General features: G+C 42.6%; 1 protein-coding gene across 1 annotated transcript in view; it reads left to right on the forward strand.

The window, feature by feature from the left end:
- The first annotated feature begins 11,850 nt into the window (after positions 1 to 11,850).
- LOC146685419 (heterogeneous nuclear ribonucleoprotein L-like) overlaps positions 11,851 to 15,753 on the forward strand; it is a 74,626-nt gene continuing 70,723 nt past the window's right edge. Inside the window, exon 1 of the mRNA XM_085442280.1 lies at positions 11,851 to 12,232. Within this exon, the coding sequence (XP_085298406.1) occupies positions 12,011 to 12,232 (222 nt within the window). The 5' untranslated portion in view covers positions 11,851 to 12,010. The remainder of the gene's footprint in view (positions 12,233 to 15,753) is intronic.

Raw genomic sequence — 15,753 nt, forward strand, 5'->3', positions numbered from 1 at the left:
GCATCCCGCCGTGCCTAAAGTCGGCCACAGTTGTCCCACTGCCAAAGCGGACCAACATTAGCAGCCTCAACGACTACCGACCAGTTGCTCTAACACCTGTTATAATGAAGTGCGTCGAGAAACTGGTCCGACGTCACATCATGTCCTGCCTGCCACCCACACTCGACCCGCTCCAGTTTGCATACAGAGCTAACAGATCAACTGAAGATGCCATTGCTACAACGCTCCACACCACCATCTCTCACCTGGAACAACAGGGGCGTTGCACCAGGCTGCTCTTTGTTGACGTTAGGTCTGCTTTCAATACGATACTCCCGGACAGACTAATAGTCTGTCAATATATAATATACAATATCCACTAACTGCTGGATATTGGACTTCCTTTTACCACCTGTCGCTGGATCAGAGACTTCCTCTCAGACCGTGTACAGAGAGTTAGAGTGGGGCCTCATCTTTCCTCAGCCCTCAGCCTCAACACCGGCTCTCCACAAGGCTGTGTACTGAGTCCCCTACTGTACACTCTATACACACGACTGTGTTAGTTCCCACCCAGACAACACAGTCAATAAGTCCACAGATGACACCACTGTGGTGGGGCTCATCTCTGGGGGAGACAAGACAGCATGCAGAGCTGAGGTTCAGAGGCTGTCAGATTGGTGTGCAGACAACAACCTGGACCTCAATACCACCAAGACAAAAGAACTGGTAGTTGACTTCAGAAGGAGGAAGTCTGAGCTGCAGCCTGTCAGCATTAACGGGGAGTGTGTGGAAAGGGTCTCCAGTTTCAAGTTCCTGGGTGTGCCCATAGAAACAGACCTCCAATGGAGCTCTAACAACCCTGTGGTTTTGAAGCAGGCCCAACAGCATCTCCAATTTCTGAGAATCCTCAGAAATACGGACCTGAAGAAGGAGCTGCTGATTGTCTTCTACAGCTGCTCCATTGAAAGTGTGCTGATATACTGCATCTGTGTGTGGTTCTCCAGCTGCACGAAGGCACACAAAAAGGCACTTTAGTCACTTTATCCATAGTCATTAATATGACCTAAAAAATCATTGGACATCCTCTTCCCTCCCTGAAGGACCTGTACAGCTAGCGCTGTTTCAATAGGGACAGCATCCTTAGGACTGTACACACCCCGGACACCAGATGTTTAATCTGCTGCCGTTTGGCAGATGTTCAGGCCGCTGAGGTCCCAGACAAACAGACTCTAGGACAGCTTTTACAACAGGGCAGTAGCCCTGATCAATGCAAACAGCTGACCTGATTGGCTACCTCCCTGGACTTTTTTTGGGGGGGTAATAACAATAATAAACAAACTTATTCTTCATTTTATTACTAAGTTATGTTACTGTGTCGTGTCATGTTGTGTTGTACATAGTTCCGACGTGGGCAGGTTTTCCAATTTCATTGTACTATTGTACTATGTATGACTGCGCAATGACAACAAAGAGTTATCTTATCTTATCTTCTTATCTCAATGACCTTGTAGTACCATATCACCCTATTAGAGCGCTTCGCTCTCGCTCTGCAGGCCTACTTGTTGTTCCTCGAGTATTTAAAAGTAGAATGGGAGGCAGAGCCTTCAGTTTTCAGGCCCCTCTTCTGTGGAACCAGCTTCCAGTTTGGATTCAGGAGACAGACACTATCTCTACTTTCAAGATTAGGCTCACATCGGCACTACGTACACTAGTACTCCTTTAGTTATGCTGCAATAGGTGTAGACTGCTGGGCGATTCCCATGATGCATTGTGTGTTTCTTCTTCAGTCACCTTTCTTACTCACTATGTGTTAACAGACCTCTCTGCATTGAATCATACTTGTTATTAACCGGTCGGAGGTTTCTTCCTGTTAAAAGGGAGTTTTTCCTTCCCACTGTCACCAAAGTGCTTGCTCATAGGGGGTCATATGAGTGTTGGGTTTTCCTCTGTATGTATTATTGTAGGGTCTACCTTACCACTGCCACAGAGACGCAGTGTTTAGAAAATGCTGACACATACAGGATCACTATGGGTTTTCGCTTAGGCAGCGGTTGTCCTTCTCTCCTGGAGCAGCTGGAGCTTACGTTTGGCGCCTTCCCAGCTTTGACAAATGTCCAGCTGGGATAACCACATATACTCAGGGCCTTCCTACCTTCCTACCTCCCTGGCTGCTGTGTCACTGGGGATTGTGTTTGCTCGTCCTGATGACACCCAGTTTGTGCTCCAGTGGATGATGAGAGTCAACCTTAAATACTGACCCGTATGCGTAGGTTTACGGTACACATCAGCTTTTAAATGTCTCCCATTACTGATGGAAATCTCACAGTAAAAGCAACCACTGGTCTTTGATTAGTGGTTGCTGATTTGCATATTAATGATCAATATTAATGCATAATGCATATTTATAAGAATTTATTTTCTTCAAAGGTTAAAATTTTACTTGTGAAGAAGTTCATGAAGTCATTACTAGTTAACGTTAACGTTATAGTTGGCTCAACAGAGCTCTGACTTTTTGTCAGCCTGGCTACAGAGCTGAAGAGAAACCTGGGGTTGTTCTTATTTTCTTTGAGAATTATACCACGGAGTCAGGTACTTCTGATTAGAGACCTTAGTTTTCACAGGAGCTACAGTATCCAGAGTCGTACGTAGTGAGGAGGTGAAATTATTAACAAGATGATCGACCTCTGTTGGAGCAGTGTTCAGATAGCTGCTCTGCTCTATGTTGGTACAGGGCATTGAAGATGATAACAGTGGGTGGATTATATTCTTAAACTTAGTTACAGCACTTTCAGAAAGACATCTACTGTGATAAAGTCTACTCTCCACCGCTGTGTAATCAATTATTGTAAATGTAAATGTTATCAGGAAATGATCAGACAGGAGAGGGTTTTCAGGAAACACTGTTAAACGTTCAGTTTCTATGCATATGTTAAAACAAGATCTAGAGTGTGATTAAAGTGGTGGGTGGGTTCTTTTACATTTTGAGAGACGCCAATTGAGTCTAATAACAGATTAAATGCCATGTTGAGGCTGTCATTTTTAGCATCTACATGGATGTTAAAATCACCCACAATAATTATTTTATCTGAGCTCAGAACTAAATCAGATATAAAGTCTGAGAAATCAGACAGAAACTCTGTGTAAGGCCCAGGTGGACGATAGATGATAACAAGTAAGACTGGTTTCTGAGTTTCACAGCTGGGGTGGACGAGGCGAAGCATCAGGCTTTCAAATGAATTAAAAGTCTGTCTGGGTCTTTGGTTGATTAATAGGCTGGTTTGGAAAATTTCTGCCACACCGCCCCCTCGGCCTGTGCTTCGAGGTTTCTGGTAATTAGAATGACTGAGGTTAAGAGCCTTGGTGTCATCCTAGTCAGCTCACTATCATATAAATCTCACATCAGTAATCTCACCCGTTCTGCCTCTTTCCATCTGCGCAACACAGATTACGTCCTTCTTTTTTCACCCAGTCGGCATCCATTCGTTTTCATCGTCTTGTTACCTCCTACGCTGACTATTGCAGGATTACCTCTGTAAAAATGATGCTACTTCCAAAATCTTTATATGTATTTCAATGCCTTCCCATCCTGAGTGCCAAATCCTTTTTTAAATCTTTTGTGGACTTATATGTAGATGGACAATTTGCAAGTTTTTCTCAACTATCTACCAAATTTGGCATTGCAGCTGCTCAGTTTTTAAGGGTCAGACAAACCTCCATATGATAATTTTAATGGTCAAACCAACTTCTAAGGGCACAATATCAGTTCTGTGCAATTTAATTTACAATTTACAATTTTCTTCAATAGTGCATCAAATCTAAATGGGAACAAGACCTTAACTTTCATATCACAGATGAACTGTGGGATTCTGTCTTTGACCAAGTTCACAATATATCAAGTGTGTGCTCGCTACGCACTTGATATTGTTCAGTTTAAGATAGTTCATCGTGTGCACTGGTCCAGGGCCAAGTCGGCGCAGATATATCCAGAGATGGGCCCAACCTGTAGAAGGTGTAGGGGTGCTCCTAGTACACTGATTCACATGTAGTGGTCCTGGCCTTCATTGGCTAACTTTTGGAACTAACTGTTGGCCAGATGAGTTAACTTACTCAAGTGGAAATATTCTTCTCTCCCCTCACATGCACAATTGGTAAAAGATATAATGACTTGTATGGATTTAGAAAAAATTAGATATACAGTTCGTGGATTAAAAAAAATTTATAAATTGTGGTCTCCTTTTCTGGACTTCTTTGAAAGACCGACAACTATTGTCTGTGAATAGCCAGCAGGGGCTTGGTTTTTTGTTTGTTTGTTTTTTCTTTCTTTGTGGCGGGGAGGAATCCATAATGTGAACACTCTGAAGTATTCTGTATTGTACGTTGCACTGAAACGTTGCCTAATAAAAAGACTTTTGTAAGAAAGAAAAAGTTGTTTCTGATGTTTCTGGGTTATTTTTACATGTAATGTCTTATATATGTAAATAGACCTGATGAAAAGATGTGCTCTATAAATTCTCCATAGGCTCCTCTTGTTCATGTGTTTATTTTATCTGTTCATTCATTAATTTTCAGTAGTTTTATTTCAGTTTTTACATTATATTTAATATAGTAAAGCATATATTAAAGCTTGAAGGGCAAATATATATATTTGCGATGTGTTCAGTATTAAACGCACTAGTCATTTATTCTAATAGTTTTACATTTTAATTAATATCCAATGCCGCTAAATTGTTGAGTCCAGTATGTTCTGAAGCCATCTGCCACAGGATGGAGCATTGTTGTTGAGAAACAATTATTGTTAGTTCTTTTAAATGCGTAAGAATAACACATACAAACATACAAAGGGCAAAATGAGCTTTGTATGAGGCGTGGATGAGCCTTTCGATAGGGTGAGCAGTTCAGTCATTAAGGAGGGGCTGCTCCTCCACATTGAAAGCATCCAGCTGTACAGTTAATTTCAAATTCTGGTTAATAGTGATTTTGCTGCAGACATCCTCATTACATTTGTGATTTGAACTCTGGATGTAAGGTGTGAATGCAGAAAAAGGCTAAATTAACTGAAGGCATACCATTAATGCAGATGAATGCAAAGTCCATAAAGAAAAATGCAAAGAATCCAAACAACTTGCTAAGCACGAGTAGGCCAACATACAATGAAACAAAGGCTGACAGGAAGATGGCAGTATGTATACACATGAGGGTAATTAGAAGTAGATAGGCACCAGCGCCCTGTGTGCATGTGGAGTCCTGTCTGTGCCCTTCAACAATAACGTTTAGGTATTAATCACAATTTTGCTAAATACAAGGATTTGGCTGTCATCAGTCACATGATGAATAATAACCAAAACTCGCCCCTGACAGCAGAGCACGGTGGTTATGAGCCGGGAACGAGCTCGCAAGGACCACGCGCAGTTTTTGCCACCTGAGCAGTGCAGAGATGTAGGGGAAACACACAAATTAACTGGGAGACGCAGACTGATGCAAATGAAACAGCGTACACTGTAGTCTATAGCACTACGGAAGAGGATTAGGGCCACTGGGGGGGAAAAAAGTGGGCACGTCTTTTTTTTTTCTTCTTTTCTTGAATTCTGAGAAAAAAGTCAGAATTCTGACACAGGAGTATTAGGTTTTTATGCACACATTGGTCAACTGTTGGTTGTTGCAACTGGCGAATTGAAATAAATGAGCGTGCTGTGTGTGAAACAGCGCGACAAACATTACCTGTCCTTTTATTAACTGCACAGGTGTGCTGGTCATTAGCTGCTAGCTAACTGGGTACAGCTGTCAGGGCTCTGAAGCTCTGTCCACCGTTTTAGGGAACATATTTAGTTTAAAGGCACAGGTAACAATAACACATGTACCAGTCATTGCATTGCAGAGGTATTCAAGTATAAAAAATTATAATAAACACAACTGCTGTGTTTTGGATGTATAAAATTTTTCTATCACTAATTTATCATGGATTAGGTGTGAGAGTTGTTAAGTATGGAAAATTAAATAATAGATCAATGCAATAGCAAATTGTGCCTTGCTCTCAGATGGACAGCAAGTGGAGAGTGATGGATGAGAGGAGATGGAAGGAGGAAGAGTGAGTCACAGGCAGAGTCTATTTTATTTCCTACACTTTTTAAAATCTGTTGCCTTATGGTTTCAAGCGCTGTCACCAGTCTTTGCATTTTACTGTTACTGTTTTGAGATCGCCCTCCAGCACTATCAGGAGCAAGAGCAGCAGCAACCCGTCAACAGCAACATTGTACCAGAACCAGTAGGTTACTGGTTCACTTGATTCTGGATCTGTTAAGAGACAGAAAGAAAATGTTCTTCTTCGTGATATCTATCTCTAAGCTACATTTAGGCTCGTTGCTAGGCTTCAGAATTATTTTGTTTTTATTTGGAAATGTTTGACCAGCATCATATTTTGTTGTGTATTATATATGATGCTCTGTATACAGATAACAGATTAGCATTCTCAGGTACGCAGGGGGGCAAAGGCTGGGTACCCCATGGACATAGTGGCGTTTATGCTCATTTTTACCCATATGGCCAAATTAGAAATACCAATTAACCTCTCCCTCCACCTCTCCCCCTCACTGTCACTCAGCACCGGATCCCCACAGGGCTGTTTTCTCATTCACTTACACTACGCCATATACACCTGTGACTGCCACCCGCCTAACATCGTCAAGTGCGCCGATGACACCTCTGTGGTTGGGCTCATCTCTGATGGAGATGAAACTGTGTACAGGGCAGAGGTAGAGAATTTGTTCTGGGGCTCAGAAAATGGCCTGAAAATAAACATGCTTAAAAGAACTCATCGTGGACTGGGCACCCACATCTCCGCCTCCGGAGACCCACAAAGCCATCACCCTGGTAAAGAAGGCACAGCAATGGCTGCACTTCCACCGTGTCCTGAGGAAAAATAGCTGCTGCTGCCACAACTGAGAACGGGAAACCTACACAGAGGGTAATTAACACTGGTCAAAAAATCACTGGCTGTCCTCTGCCACCCCTGCAGGCCATTGCTAGCTCCTCCTGTCTCAGGAAAACCGGGGCCATCATAGTTGACCCCTTGCACCCTGGTTACCAAGTACTTGTTTCGCCTCTGGATGGCACCTCAGGTCAATCAGGTTCCTCAGGTCCAGACTCACAAACCGCTTCTTCCCCCGAGTCATTCGGCCTGCAAACAAACATCGATGAAGGAAATCTGTACAATCACAGTTTTTAGCCCAGGAGCATCTTACTGTGAGGGAACAGTGCAAAACTCTGCCTGCCTTTGGGAATGTCCTATTTACAGGGTTTGATACTTAGTGCTTTTTTACTGACTGAGCACCCAAACCCAACTTTTTCTACAATCCTCACCTTTGTCATCTGACCTGAGCAGGCAGGCTTTAGCACAACTGTGTAGCAAGTTTATTCTCATGTATCTCATGTATAGTCTGTACTTGGACAAGAAATCAAACATATCATTTAAAACCTGAACTAGCTGTGCCACAACCAACCAACATGTGAATGAGAATAATTAAAATTATACATGTAACATTTTGTATTTATGTAAGCTAGCTGATATAGTTGCTGAAACCATTAGTCTCTCCTCTTCCCATCTAATAATAATGTGTGTGTCTGTAGGTGAGCAAGTGAATCACACCCTATTAAAAGTATTAAGTGAAAGGATCATATTAACAGTCTCGTCTTTCAGCTTTAGTCTTGTCCAGCAGGCTGAATTGCCTGAAAGCTGATCTGAATCACAGCATGAGTGTGAAAACAGGCTGCATGAAGGACCACACACTTATGATTAAGCGTGTGTACAAGGAGGAACAGGAAATGGCTCGGCTATATTGTGTTATTCTGTTTGTGACATTAGTTTCAGACCGCATAGGCAAGCAGCCAAGCACACATGTAGTAAGAGAGGAATTACAAACCACAGTGCAGCAGGGTTGTGCATGGGCCTTTAACCAGCGACTTAAACAACTTTCATTCAGCCTCATTCAGCCTCACACCTTTCAAACATTAGGATCACTTGAAGAACAATGTCACTATAATTAATGCACAACCTCTGTGGTGCAGAGTAGAGAACTTGACATTAAACTAGTAGTTTAACTAGATATTTTAGTAGCTTGCCAGTAGTACACATTAGTATTAGCGAAGCGATTCAAGTAGTTATTTATTTTGCCTTATTTTTTTTAGTTAATTATGAAAATCACGAATAATTTGCACATAATGTGACCATTGGCTCTTGAATGTAACTGAAACCCTTTCACAAGTCTGCCCCACTTTAAACTTTGGGTCATAAACCAGTATGCTGTGAAGGCATGCACAGGCATTACATCGTTCAGACAGACAGACCATAGACAGAGGGTGGTTTATGGTTTTTGCTCACATACAAAAGATACTGAGCATAGCAGAAATACTGTTCTAGCAAACTTCATAGTCAAGATCAGCTAGCAACCCTGCAGACCAGCTGATTTCAGTCCCAATCCATTTTCCCAGTTTGCTCAACTGGTACTCTTCTGTGTGTCCTATTGCCAAATCCCAAATGGGATGTGCTATTTAAGTTGTTGTCCTTTGGACTACTTCAAACACTTTGTTCTCCAAAGTGCCTGCACAGATGGAGCACCCGTAATTTTGTTGTACATGCACAATGACAATAAATTGCTATTCTACTCTATTCTATTCTATACATATATATCTATATCTGATATGTATCTGTGTGTGTGTGTGTGTGTGTGTGTGTGCTTATTCCCAGCAGTAGGCCAACAGGCCTGCAGTATTTCACCTGCTGCGAATCCTCTACAAATGCACTTGTTACGCTTTGTGCAGTTGGTAAAGGACCTTGTTTTTAGGCCTGTGCAGAACCAGCAGTGTCTGTTTTCTGTGCAGGCAGGAGCAGCGGGCTGTAACTCTACTGCTATAGCAGCAGCAGATACTGAGCATGGCAGGTGTTTTCTCTGCACGAAAACCTTCATGTGTATGTTCTTTGCTGGTTTCAGGAGGGATCCACAGCAGTCAACAGCATTGAAGGTGGAGACATCAATGCGATTGAAGAGCAGGTCAAGAGGCCACCATGTGGTCTGCCTCCTACAACTATAAACAAAAAAGAGAAGTTCCACGTATGATATCTCTTGGACATCCACATCACTTCATCCTGACACTCACTGAACGCCTCCTGTGTAGGCTTGTCTGTAACGGTCCGCTGTGACAGACCGTGCGGTGGTGTGAGTGGTGGACCCAGGTGCGAACACAAGTGAGCAGACGGGAGTGAACTTTAAACAAAAGCGAGCCTTTTATTGTGGCTGGTAACGCAAGAGAAACAAACAAGAATAAGGGCAGCACGAAAGCAATAACTAAACAGAAACCTAAACTGGGAATGAACTAAGGTAAGGCTATGACTTAGAATGCAACAGACCGGGCATGGAAACATGGAGGGTGGGAACACAGACGACGCGACACAGACTGTAAGAAACACAGAGACTAAATACACATGAGGGATGATCAGGGGAAGTGACCACACATGGGAACGCAGCTGACACACATGAACTTAAAGACAGGACAGGAGGAGTGAGCTGAATACACAGACAGTGAATGCAGGCCTTCAAAGTAAAACAGGAAACATGAGACATGAACCGGGGAGACGTAGTACAGGGGGAGGTGACATAACTGACAGCATGAACTTGACAGTACAAGACACACAGACATAAACACACGAAGGGCAAGGGAGACGTAATGCAAGGGTAACATAATTACAAAAAGGACTGGACTACCTTAAAGAACCTAAGCAAACAATAAACATCAAAATAGGTTAAGCATAACACACTGGGTCACACGACCCAGGACCATGACATTGTCCTTTGCAAAATCAACTGCATCATGTCAGGAGTGAAGAAAAGGTCAAGACAGACAGCGTATCTCACAGACCCTCAGATCAAACATCGGGACATGACATGTCGACTCACTGTTAGGATGGGCAGGATCCTCTGAGTCCTCTCCATGTTCATGGGAAGTGTCAGAGGCGCTCACAGACGTGGAGCTCTCCGCTGAGCTCTCCGCTGAGCAGTATGCATTCTCCGTTTAAGCTTGTCTTATTCTGATGAGTCCTGCAGCTCCCTGACAGGTAAAGGCTGCATGACCTTCTCTAAACCCTCTTCTGCACTAAACTGTTTCTTCATTTTTTCTCCTTTTCTTTGCTGCAGGTCTTTCTTCTCTGCTCACTAATGAAATGACCCCTCAGCCAAGCTGCATGCTAGAGTGCAGCAAGGGCAGGAGGCCATGTCACTGCTCGAGCGCCACTTCACAGCACATCGCTCCAAGATGACCTTTCTTCACCCCTGAAATGATCAGTGCATGTTTACACATTTACACAGCGTCACATGCACGCACACATGCACGCATCTTCTCACTAATTCAGACACGCGTCGATACAAGTCTGGTGGTCGCACGGCTCCATAATATAACTGGCAAAAATACAAGAATTTCCTGCATTGGCCTACAATGGGGAATCTGGTGGATTGCAGTAAAAATGTCAAATATCACTAGTTTTTGTTTTCAGAATGACATGCTGACATTACAGAATCTGTGGTTTTATACTGGAACAGCAGAGAGATTCAAACGTTTGGTTTCAATGGGGCAGTTTTGACCACAAAGGTGTTGAGAGGGAGTATCTGCTATTACACAAAAAATACTAATCCAATCATATCAGTTCGGTGGCTAATCTTTGACATGTCCAAGACTCTAATCACCACCAATGTGCCGTCCCTATACTATTTACTAAAATAACTAGTTTGAACGACGGCATTGTCGTTCAAACTAGTTAAGGCTTTTTGTAAAACCTCATTTCTTCTTTTCTTACCAAAACAGTGTGTAAGTGACTGCCGGGGGTGAGACTACACATTAAAATACCTCTGGCTGTTGGTGACTGTACATTCCCATGCAGCAACAGGAAATAAGGCTGCTGACCACATCGACGCATCAGGCAGTGCTGACGTGATGTTATGATTTGATAATATCTCTGAATGAGGGTGTCTGTTTTTACTATCTAGTTTTTCTGTTATGTTCAAGATATGCTGACAGAAAGCTTGCAGTTAAAAATAAAATAGCAGACTGAGTTCAGCATAATAATTAGAATCTTTGTGAGTAAGACCTGACAAATAGTTTGGAAAACATGATAGAGTGTTACTACTACTGATAATAATACAATTATTATTATTAAGTGTGCCTATGCAATGGCACACTTATTGTCATTACTGTTGAAATGGAAAAGGAACAAAACCAGAACTATGTGCAGAAAGGATACCCAAGATAGGAACTGAGAAGATCCGCTTTTTGCTCTTGTTTAGAGGAACTAACCGTTACGTGTGAACTTTGACAGATTGAACTGGGAAAGGCGTCTAACAAAAAGGCTGTTCAGTTGGATTTGGGGATTTCAGTCAGTACCTGTGCTGGAGACCAAGTCAGGATAGGTTACACTGCTCTCAGAGGGCTACATAAGGGTTAGGGTTAACCTTTCACCTGTCTAAATGTAAATGTAATGTGAGGAAATTAAAAACATGTTTATGCGACAATGAGCTGTTTTCCTAAATCCCACCATGTTTCTGGGTAATCCGGGCATGACAGAGGATAAAGATGACTTTTCCTTTCATGATGCTGCACATTCACACCGATGCTCTCTCCCCCCCCTCTCTGCTTTTTCCAGCCCTCTGTGGTTTCAGTCTGCCTCTCCCTGCATTGTATGTTACCCACCATTCCTCTCCGCTCCCTCCGTGCACTCCTCTGCATAGCCTGGAGAGAGCCTGTCGGTTGACGACTCGATTCCGACCAATGACACGCCGTGTCTGTAAGGCGCAGGACCAGTTTCACCAATAACAGAAGGCACTGGGCGGGACATATATATAGAAAATCACTGGCGCTGGAGAGAGACAGACGCATCCGTGGAAAGGACCCGTGAGACGAGACAGGTACCAAAGGATCATTCTCGGCATGGACGTGTCAGAGTGACCAGCTGCAGACACCGTCGCTTCGTCCACCTGATCCACCACCGAGCATGTCTACTCCAGAAGAAGCCGGCCAGCGTGAGGAAGGGGAGTACGGAAGGGCGGCTAAACGGCTCAAAACAGAGGAGACGGAGGCGGATGAGAGAGAGGAGGGGGAAGAGGAGCTGGAGGAAGGAGAGGATTCGGACTCCGGATCGCTACCCGGTAACGGAGAGTCGGCGACAGACAATCGGGCCCGGTGGAGCGCGAGCCAATTCGGAGCAGGGCTGAGGGTAAGGAGAGCAAAAATGTTACCTAACGGTACCCTGCGGCACAGCATCACACACCGAGCCGGGCGAGCCGCGCGCATGTGCGCGCGCGCTGTCACGCAGTCTGTGCCAAGAGACATCTACCTGTCACACATATGTCGGCGCCGACATCACCGACACAGTGGAGCCTGAGCTATAAATCCAGGCCAATTTTTCAATGTGACGCCTGTGTTCATTCAGCCAAAGCAATTGTCCGATAAAATGTGTGTGGTGGTAAATGTGCAAAATGTCCCGTTTGACTTTTGATGTTGAATATTCGGTTCTTTCCACTCTATGGTGTCTGTTGTGTATTTGTGTATTTCCTTGCAATGCTGTGGTTTCCTCTCAGGTCACTGGCTTTTCAGTACAAATCATCGACTTGTTAACGTTTCCCACACGAAACTCAGAAGCCTAAATTTGGGTTTAACACAGATGTCCTGGTTTCTCTTTGGTTATTCACCCAGTGTCTCTTGTATCTGCTAATGTTGAGTCCATCTGATATTTACAGTGCCATGAAAAAGTATTTACCCCTTTGTTTCAAGTGATGCTGATAACTGGCAAGACATTCATTTCACGCTGAAGAATTTTGGCCCATTTTTCTTTGCACAGTTGTGTGAATTCAGACAAATTGGACGTTTTTCGAGTATGAATGGCCAATTTAAGCACCTTACTAACCCTAACTGTTATTGTGATTTGGCACCATATAAATAAAACTGAATGGAATTGTTTGTGGTCATGCTAAAGCCTCTCAATTGGATTTAAGTCTGGACTTTTCACTAGACCACTCAAAGTAGAGCTGGGCGATAGAACGATAACGATATGTATCGCGATATAACTTTTACTCGATAGAGAAATTAAGCTATCGCGATAGACCTCTTAAAAAAAAAAAAAAAAAAAAAGACCAGCCAATCCAAATTAAGTAGCGCAGAGCCGAACCAATCACAGCCGCAGCGTCACGTCGCGTGACTTGTAACGTACAGCACAAGTGCCAAGCCGCACGTGTGTTTGTTTGGGAAGCAGCCAGCGGGTGATGGAGGAAATGAGTGTGCCGACTAGAAAAATCAACCGAGCGTGACCGAAGAGAAAACAGATGATGGTTCCAACGCCGGAGAGATTGTCGAACGGAAGAGCCATAGAAGTCCCGTAGTGTGAAGGTATTTCGGCTATTTCAAGTCTGACAAAAAACAGAGTAGCGTGCACTGTAAATTGTGCCGAAAGCAAGTCTGGAAATACAATAAACTGGTGCATGCTCAGGCTACGTCCACACGTACCCGGGTATTTTTGAAAACGCAGATTTTTCTATGCGTTTGCACCTTTCGTCCACACGTAAACGGCGTTTTTGGTCACTGAAAACGAAGATTTTTAAAAACTCCCACCAGGGTGGATATTTTTGAAAACTCCGTTTTTGCATTTACGTGTGGACTAGAAAAGCGGAGAAAACGCAGCGTCAAAGGTGTGCGCATTTTTTGACGTCACACTGTGCGCCACGTTATTGTTTCGGTGAAATGAATTTCTACAATACTGTTAATTCTACTCTCTGCAGTGTTTAAATGCTTACATATACACACAGTTACTGTCCCTCCACACATACGACTCGGTTCTGCTTCTATGCCCCAGCTTTGTTTACTTTTTCCCACCGAGGCTTCTAGACTTCTGATTGGCCAACATTTCGGCACGGTTAGGAATCTAGCGCCACCTGCTGCTTTGGCATGTTCATAGCATCGTTTTCCTTCATTTCTGCCTTTATGTGTGGACGGGATTATTTTTTAAAACGAAAACGGAAAATCTCCGTTTTCAAAAATACCCGTGTACGTGTGGACGTAGCCTCAGTCTCTGACTGGAAGCGCTAATTCGTCATTCGGCTTTTGTCAGACTAAAGTAACTGTTAAAACTGTTTGAAAAGCTCAGCTATACAACAAGGAGAGATTGAGAATTTCCTTTTAGTTCTCAGTTTATTTGATATTGACAAAAGTTAGTCAGTTTTGTCTGTTCTTCTGTAAAACAAACTAAGATTTATTTTTAGAATTTATATTTTGTTTCTAAGTGGAATTGACAATTTAGTAGTCTGTTTTGTTTGTTCTATTTTGAAACTTAAACGCTTTAGCGGCTGCCTTTTGTGTAGTTTGCAATATTTGCCTTTATTTATCTGAAAAAGTCTCATGTTCCTTAAGTACATCTACCCTGTTGAACTTATTATGGGAAATAAATATTTAAATAAAAACAAGCTGCTGATTATTTCACATTTTACTTGTGAGCAACGGCACATTTAAATCTTACAAATATAGTTATTTGGCTGATATCGTGATAGATATCGTTATCGCCTGAAATGAAAAAAACATATCGTGATATGAAGAAATCTCATATCGCCCAGCTCTAACTCAAAGCTTTATTATTATTATTTCTAAGCCATTTAAGGTGGAGTTTCTGATGTGTTTCAGATCATGCTGCATAACCAAAATGCTCTTCATCATCAGGCCATGAACTGGAGCTGGAGATTCTCCTTCAGGATTTTCAGAGTAGAATCCATGATTCCAAGCAAAGCAGCCCCAGGCCATCACACTGTTACCTCAATGTTTGATTGTTGGTACGATGTTGTTGTTATAAAATGCTGGGGTAGTTTTATGCTAGCTGTAACGGGACACCAGCCTTCCAAAAAGTCCTGCTTTTCTCTAATTAGTCCCCTGAAAACTTTCCCAAAGTCTTGGGGAGCAAGATGGGCTTTTGAATATGTGAGGATGAACCTTTGTTTTGGTTTTTTTATGGTCAGTATTGGTTTTCTGGTTGGTTTGGTTGGTTTTCTCTCCCAGTTTTTGCCCAGTTTCTTTCTTATGGTTGAGTCGTGAACACTGACACTGACTGAGTTGTTCGGATGTTGTTCTGGGTTCTTCTGTGACCTCCTGGATGATTTGGTGAGGGGCTCTTGGGGTCAGCCACTGTTGGGCAGGTTTTCTTGATAATAACTCTCACTGTGGTTCTTTGAAGAAATGGATTTGTAACATTTTCCTGATTAATAGATGTCATGACTTTTTTCTTATTTGTTCTCAAATTAATTTTAGATCGTGACATGATGTGTTGCTTTTTGATTGTTTAGCCTACCTCACATTGTCAAATTAGCTTTGTAGCTAATCAAATTTGAACTTAGCATTTCAAAATATATGGTTAAACAGTTAATTCAAAATGTAACATGGTAGGCCTGGTAGCTGGTAGGTTTGGATGGCTTTTCCCCTTTGGTAAATACAATCAGTATTTAAAATTGCATTTAGCATTTACTCAGGTTACTTTTGTCTAATAAAATATTTTTTTTATCTAAAGCATTTGATGATAAATATGCAGGAAATAAGACATCGGGTAGGGTACAAACCTTTCCAGTACATGGCCACGGTCACCACATCACGCAACATTTCATGACCACGTGAACATCATTTATTAAGTTCTACTATCCCAGTCTCCACCTTTGCCTTCTTGATTGTTTTGATCTGGTGCATTATAAGTAAAAACCAAATGAA

The sequence above is a fragment of the Copadichromis virginalis genome, linkage group LG19 (genome assembly GCF_057382275.1).
Source record: "Copadichromis virginalis isolate Kocher_CV1m ecotype Utaka linkage group LG19, C_Virginalis_male_GT1.1, whole genome shotgun sequence".
Classification (NCBI taxonomy): domain Eukaryota; kingdom Metazoa; phylum Chordata; class Actinopteri; order Cichliformes; family Cichlidae; genus Copadichromis; species Copadichromis virginalis.